This window comes from Narcine bancroftii, chromosome 2 (assembly GCF_036971445.1).
Source record: "Narcine bancroftii isolate sNarBan1 chromosome 2, sNarBan1.hap1, whole genome shotgun sequence".
Lineage (NCBI taxonomy): Eukaryota > Metazoa > Chordata > Chondrichthyes > Torpediniformes > Narcinidae > Narcine > Narcine bancroftii.
In genome coordinates this window covers 83,195,343-83,203,247 of record NC_091470.1, presented here as the reverse complement: position 1 = coordinate 83,203,247, position 7,905 = coordinate 83,195,343, and the positions used below count along the sequence as shown (strand labels likewise).

General features: G+C 43.7%; 1 protein-coding gene across 1 annotated transcript in view; it reads right to left on the bottom strand.

The window, feature by feature from the left end:
- Nucleotides 1-1,542: 1,542 nt before the first annotated feature.
- Nucleotides 1,543-7,905, bottom strand: part of LOC138752890 (zinc finger protein DPF3-like) — an 88,286-nt gene continuing 81,923 nt past the window's right edge. Inside the window, exons 12-13 of the mRNA XM_069915501.1 lie at nucleotides 4,304-4,385; nucleotides 1,543-3,287 (exon numbers count right to left, since the gene is read on the bottom strand). Coding sequence (XP_069771602.1) covers nucleotides 3,217-3,287; nucleotides 4,304-4,385 — 153 coding nt within the window. The 3' untranslated portion in view covers nucleotides 1,543-3,216. The remainder of the gene's footprint in view (nucleotides 3,288-4,303; nucleotides 4,386-7,905) is intronic.

Sequence of the window (7,905 nt, the reverse complement as noted above, 5' to 3'; positions counted from 1 at the left end):
TTTATCCATGGCCTTGTGTACTAACTCACCCAGTCCATCCACAGATTGGAGGAACAACACCTGATTTTCTGTCTGGGCTCCTTCCAGCTAGATACCATTAACATTGACTTTTCTGCTTTTGACTAAACTTTTCTTTCCTCTCCCCTTTCCTGCCTTTCCAGATCTCCCTCCCTTCCCCTTCACCCACCCAGCTATCCCTCCTCCCCCTCATTGCTGCTGCCCCCTCTCCTTTCTCCACCTATCATCTCTTGCCTTTCCCACCCCCCCACCCCCCCCTCCCCCTGACATTTTCTCCAACATTTGATGAAGGGCTCAAACCCAAAACGTCAGTTACCTTTGCTACATAAAGGACGCTGTTTGACCTGCTGAGTTTCTCCAGCACTTTGTGTTTTTACTTAACCTGACCTAAAGCATTAACTGTCAATATCTCCCCATGGATTCTGCCTGATCTGCTGAGTCCTTCCAGTAATTCTTTAATCAGTGTACAGAAATACTGGAGAAACTCAGCAGGTTATGCAGCATCCATAGGAAGCAAAGGCATGTCCTGTTGAGTTTCTCCAGCACTTCTGTGGAGTGCACTACCCCATCATCTGTGGGCTTTCTTATTTACCTCAAGCAGTTCTTTGTACACTCAGAATGCCACCATCTGTAACTTCTGTGTTTCTCTCCGTTCAGCTTGGGATTTTCTTTGCTCCAGATTCCACCAACTGCAATCTCCTGTGTCATCAGAAATGCTCCCGGTTTCGGTATTCACTGGCTGCTGATGTGATAACATCCCTGTCCCAGGGTCCCAGGAAGAAGGGGCTAGTGTTAGGTGGAGCCTCACTAACTCCAGAATACGGTGGAGTGAGAAATAAAAACAAAACCGAGTTTTTCTCTCAATCTCAGTGCCCCATGGTCTTCTCTACCTGTAAACAACTGGGAGCAACAGCTGAAAAGTACATTTTCATGGAGCCCATGAAACAGGTCGACTGTTTTCATGATGTAGGTGAAGGGTTAAATATTGGCCAGTGGGACCCTCCCCCCACCCCCATTACTCAAAATACTCCCACAGAGTCCTTGAAAGAAATACCATTGATGGGGTTTGGAGTAACATTTCACTCAAAAAAACTGCTGCATTTAACATTCCACAATAATTCCTAGTTCCTGGGTTACAGAAACAAGAAGGTACGCTAAAAGACTAGCTTGAGGATCTGAACGGTGGGCAGATTTCAGCACAGACAATTTCTACATTAGTATTAGGTGTGATTGGCTCTATAAAATACTGATATTGGCATGCTAATATCTTTGATTATTAACACCACATAATAACCACAAAAGCATTGCTATTCCCACTAAAATCTAATATCATGGGATTACTTTAGAATAGAACAATCTGGCATCATATTTTGGAATTGGTGTGAAGGAATGTAACAGCATAGTAATGGAACAGTGCAGATCATATGATTTGTGTTACCCTCTTTCTCTGGAGTGATTATGCTTGACCACCAGTTTAAATAAAAAACACAAGCAGATTGACAGTAAATATAGAGAATCTTGTCGATTTGTTCTTCGGTTCACAGTGAAGCTCTGTAAATTGCAATGACGCTGTTGAAATGTGAAGCTTTCAACTTCAAACGAACACGGCCTGTTAGATCTGTCGTGCACAATGTTAAGATCAGTGTTAATAATTGGCCGTTGCTCTCTGACTACACTCCCGAAGGCTGTTAGGTGTCATCAGAGCCAGGGAGTGGGATTGGGGTAATAATCCCAATTGGAAAACGTCCCATTGGCTATCAGCTATGATTTTTATTTAAAGGGACATTATGGTTTAAATCAAATTAACAGTTAGTTCACTGTTTTACTAATCCCTTTGTAAATCAACCTCAGAACAAGTAGCACCCCAATAAGAAATAGGAAGGGCAATTCCAGTTACTGACATTGTTACGAGTTATATTATATGTAAATATGTTTTTAAAAGAGATAGATTGAGGGGGGTTTAGTGTAGGTCACCGTAAACAGAGTAACACTTCACGTCTCATTTAAAATGCAAGAGCTTGGCTGAAGCCAGTCATCGAGACACCAGTGGCTTTGCAAAAGACAATGGGAGTGTTTTGGAAGGAAGTTTTAAAAGCAAATAAACAGTCTAGGGTCAAAGTGCTGATAAGGACCGTTTAAGGATTGGGTTAGCCCTGAAAGAGGTTCTGGTTTTCACAAGCAGAGAGAGAGGAAAAGACCAAACAGGATTTCTCTAAGAGAGATAAAAGGAGAGAGAATTCAGTTCGAGTTCTGAAGTGGCTTTTAAGGCTGCAATATTACAAACTGGTAAGTTGGCTTGTTGAAAACCTCATTTTGAAGATGGGTTGTGAGTTCTGAGTTCAGTCTGTTGAAAACCCTTGTGGTCTATACAAGAGGAAATGGCTGGCTAGAGTGTTTCACCTGAAATAAAGGAAACAAAAAGGAACTCTGTGGTGACCTGGAAGAAGAGATTAATATTTGAAAAACCCATGTTTCTTCAGCAAGACACTGAACTGACTGTAGGAAATCAGTTTGTGTGTGTTCAACAAGCAACAAATCTCTCTGAAATCAACTAGAACCTTCCTGAGCAGTAACCATTTAACTTTAAGCACCAGAGCCTGGTGAAAATTCATAAATGTTAAATTCTGTGCACAGTATAAGAATTGCCTGATACTGGTGAACTTGGAGGAGTGAGAAGTGAGATTGGACTGTGAATCAAATAACTTTTGTGATCATATACACATTACAAACACGTGCGCTTAAAATTAGAAGGGGTTAAGTTAGTAGTAATAAGTTAAAGTTTGATCCTGTTTTTATGTTTAAAGAAAATTAAAAGCAACTTTTGTCTTGGTGAATTTCTATTGCTGCTGGGTTTTGGGGTCCTCTGGACGAAACAAAATTTAAAATCATGGGATGCTTTAAGTGATTTCGTGAAGTAAATGTATAGGAAATTGGGAATTGATGGATAAAGGCAAACTGAATTGTAACCACAGCCAAATTCAACAGTAAGTATCCTGATGTCCGAACTTACTGCCTGATCATGGTTGTACACTGGGTGATCCCAATGATCAAACTCGAGTTGCCTGTAATATTGCACTACAGGTTAAACACTTTGTTTAGTTTCAGACAATGTAAAAAAAATGTTTCATATGTGTAAATACTGATCACATGCATCTAAATCCAAATGATTTGAAAAATATAAAAGTTGATGACACTGAGCTAGGGTTTGCTTGCACGAGAAGAAGCATTCTCCTTCAGCTGTTCCAGGCACAATTGACAACTCCAGCTCCCTGCAGATGAGAAAGGACAGAAGGTTCACAAGGCCCTTTCCCACATTTCTGAGTACAGGTATACCCCGCTAATCTGAAAGTAGAGTGTTCACGTGAAACCTTTCGTAAGCCAAAATGGCATAAAGAGAAGCAGCAATTACCATTAATTTATATGTTCCCAGAGCAAAAAATAATCTATCAAATCATGCGAGATTCATCTAATGAAGTAGTTCCAAACCTTTTTGGACTGTTGCCTCCTTGGCTTCCAGGCCACTTCCTTAGCACACCCCTCCACCCCAACTCACACCTCTTTCTTCTCTTTCTTCTCCCTCGCTCACTCGCTGTCTCTCACCTCCAGCCTCTCCTTCCTCAGCCGGCGTGTCTACAGCCCTCTCTCCTGGGGCTGATTCCTTTTGCCTTAGGCCTTTCCCTTCTGACCCCCCCCCCCACACTGCTCAGTGCCTCCCTCACTCCGTCGATCCTTTCTCCTCCTCCCATTTTTTCTCAACTTATTAAAAGGCTGAAACCAAAGACCACATGGTGGCCACCGAGGCCGGCTCTCGCGAGACCTCCTTGGCACCATTTACTTTGCTCACTACTGCCACACTGAATCTGGCCACAGCAATTGACAACCCTTCCAAAGCACATACAACCTCCCAGGTAATGAGGCGACCAGACCTGAACACAATACTCCACGTATGGTCTACCCAGAGTTTTACAGAGCTGCAGCATTACCTCACGGCCCTCGAACTCAATTCCCTGACTAATGAAGGCCATCACACCATACACCTTCTTATCAATTTGTATGGCAACCTTGATGGATGTGGAAGAAGGGGGTGTATAGCCTGCACATGGAACACAGTCAACATTTCACAGTGGAGTTTAGAAAAATCCATCCAGATTGGGATGACAAGATTCAGCTAAGACAAACATGAAGGACTGAGAGAAGGTTCCCTATGCTTCAGAAAGACTGAAATAAACAACCCAACAAACCCGGACGCCAAGAGACTCTTCTGGCAGTGAAGGGAATGCTGTACCTTCAGGAGGCTGCCCCATTGGTGGCTTTAAACAGTACATGTGGTAACCACGGTCACAGTCGTCACAAAACAGTAGCTGGTCCTAGAAAATAAAGAGAGCTCTGTTTACAAAAACACTGACATATCGCTAAGGTACACTGAGCGCCTCATGGTCACAGTTGAAAACTTCCTGCATAGGATTGAAGCCGATTTTACTGAGATAGTCGCCCAAGACACAGCGACACCGCAGAAAATCTGCAGATGCTGGGGTGGAGTGCAATGCACAGAAGTACTGGAGAAGCTCAGCAGGTCAGGCAGGAATTAAAGGGTAAACAATGTTTCGGGCCTGGGCTCTTCATCAGGAATCCTGGAAGACACCAACATATTTGTCCATGGCCTCCTGCACTGCCAAATTGAAGCCACCTACAAATTGGAGGAACAACCCATAGAATCATCGGATGCTACAGCGCAGAAAGCAGGCCATTCAGCCTCTCTACCCTGTGCCGACCATCATCTCCCTAGTCCCACTGACCTAATCCCAAACCATAGCCCTCCTGGCCTCTCACATCCAGGTACCTATCCAATTTACTCTTAAAACACATGATCAAGCTCGCATTCACCACATCAGATGGCAGCTCATTCCACACTCCCACCACCTGCTGAGTGAAAAACTTCACCCTAATGTTCCCCCTAAACCCCTCACCCTTCAGCTTAAAACTATGTCCTCTTGTATTTATCTTGCTCTATCTAAGTGGAAAAAGCCTATTCACATCCACTCTGTCTCTACCTCTCAATCTTGTGAACCTCGATCAAATCTCCCCTCATTCTTCTATGTGCCAAGGAATAAATTCATAACCTGTTTAATCTTTCCCTGTAACTCAATCCCTGAAGACTCAACAATATTCTAGGAAATCTTCTCTGCTCTCTTTCAATCTTATTGATATCCTTCCTGTGCTAGGTGCCCAGAACTGCACACAATATTCCAGATTTGGCCTCACCAATATCTTAAACAACTTCAACATCCCAACTCCTATACTCAATACTTTGATTAAGGCTAAGATATCAAAAGATTTCCTTGCACCTATTACTCTGTCTTAACAATCTCCCACCAGATGGCATCAACAATGACCTCTTCAATTTCCGTTAACTCCCTCCCCTGCTTCTTCTCTTTCCCTACCCCTGTCTCCTTTCCTCCAACTCCCCACCCTCTTCCTTCACCTGTCAGAGAGCTACCCTTCTTAGCCCTCTACCCTCTCCCCTCTCCCACTATAACTTCTTCTACCCTCCCAAACTATCCCTGCCTATCACCTCATCCGTTAATGTTTGCTCCTCCCCCTTCCTCCCCACCTTATTATTCTGCCATCTACCTGTTTTTTTTCCAGATGAAGAGCTCAGGTCCGAGACGTTGGTTACTCTTTACTTCCTCTGGATGCTGTGTGACCTGCTGAGTTTCACCAGCAACTTTGTGCACTGCACGCAACGTCACTGGTATAAGTGCAGAGCCTGCCTTTGAACAGCAGCCAGAGAGCCAAATGCCAAGGCGGGTGAGGCTTGGGCAAAAAGGAAACTTTGAAATGAGCAAGTAAAGTCTTAGAATTATACATTAGGCCTTGCAGCCCAACTTACTGGCTGAGGAGCCTGCTAGAGCTAGTCCTACTTAACTTTTTCTGACCCATACAACACTACAGCATAAAAACAGGCCATTTAGGTCATCTAGTCCATGCCAAACTATTATTCTTCCTCGTCCTATTGACGCTGCACCATATCCCTCTATAACTCTCCAACCCATGTACCTATCCAAATTTCTCTTAAATGTCAAATTCACCTCTTCATCTGGCAGCTTGTTCCACACTCTCACCACTCTCTGTGTGAAGAAGTTTCCCTGAATGTTCCCTTTAAACTTCTCAACTTTCACCTTTAACCCATGTCCTCTAGTTCTTGACTCACTCAACTGCAGTGGAAAAAGCCTGCTTGCATTTACTCTGAAGGGACCCATGTCCCTCTAGACCAGTGGTTCTCAAACTTTTTCTTTCCATTCACATACCACTTTAAGTATTCCCTATGCCATCAGTGCTCTGTGATTAGTAAGGGATTGCTTAAGGTCGTAAGTGGGTGGAAAGAAAAAGTTTGAAAACCACTGTTTTAATTGTCCCTAATTGACTCGTTATGTGCACGGTTCCAAAGGAAATGGGCCCATGACAATTTTTCTCAAGCAAAATATTTCGGTAACAATTGGGTCTAGAGCCGAGGTTCTCAACCTTCCCTTCCCACTTACATCCCATCTTAAGTAATCCCTAGGCCATCGGTGCTCTGTGATTGGTAAGGGGTAGTAAGCTAGTGAGAAGGGAAGGTTGAGAATTACTGCTCTAGACCCAGTTGTTACTGAAATTTTTTGCTTGAGAAAAATTGTCATTGACCCATTTCCTTTGGAGTTATGAAACTATGCACATAACAAGTCAATTAGGTACGATTAAAACTCTTTCTTTCCACTCACATCCCACCTTAAGCAATCCCTTACTAATCATGGAGCATCTATGGCATAGGGATTACTTAAAGTGGGATGTGAGTGGAAAGAAAACAGTTGAGAACCACTGGTATAGACCTTCCCTATCCATGGACCCCTTTGTGTAATTGTATTTGCCTCAACTGCTTCATCTGAAGGAACCACCACTTCTTGTGTAAAAAAAACCCTGCCCCTCTCACCTCAAACCTATCCCTTCTAGTTTTAGACTCACCTACTCTGGGGGGAGGGGGGGGGAGAATAAAGACTGTGACCATCCACCTTATCTATGTCTCTTGTGATTTTATTGTAAAATCATCCCTTAGCCTCCTTCACTCCAGGGTAAACAGTCACCCGTTATTCAATCTCTCCTTATAATTCTAGCCCTCCAGTCCCAGCACCATCCTCTTGGACCTTTGCTGCAGCCTTTCCACCTGTGACATCCCCTATATTTGTCATAATAATGAGGAGGTAGTTCACACCCTCGAGCCCATCCCTGGGATGGCTGATCTGTTGCAACAGGAGAGGTTGACTATGCGAGGGGTCACAAGTTTCAAAGAATGAGAAGTAACTTCATTGAAACACAGAACATTTTTAAGAGGGTAAATGTAGAGTGCACATTTCTCCTGTCTGAGGAGTCTAGAACTCTGAATTATAGATTTTTCACAGCCCCAGGTTCAAGCCTGACCTGTCTGTGTGAAGTTTGCACGTTCTTCCTGTGACCACTTGGGTTTCCCCTGGGTGCACCCTCTTCCATCCCAAAGGCGTGCAGGTGGGTCGTTTAATGGTGGCTGTCAGTTGTGCTTGGATTGTGGGTGGGTGGTGGAATCAGTGAGGAATTGATGTGAATGCAGGCAGAATAGGTCACAGGGAAATAAATGAGGGGAATGAGACCAATGGGAGGATCCAAAAGCCAGCAGGAACTCAGTCGTCTGAATGGCCTGCTTCATCCAAAGTGTACTGGCAGTGAGAACATTACTCTGGTGACAAACAATTGTGATTGAAAATGTGGAAGGCTATTGACAGAGGATTGAAGCTGAGTTAGTAGTCAGAAATGAAACCATTCTGAATGAGCTGCTGCAACACCTTGACTCCATCACAAGAGCAGAAGAGACGGGAAATC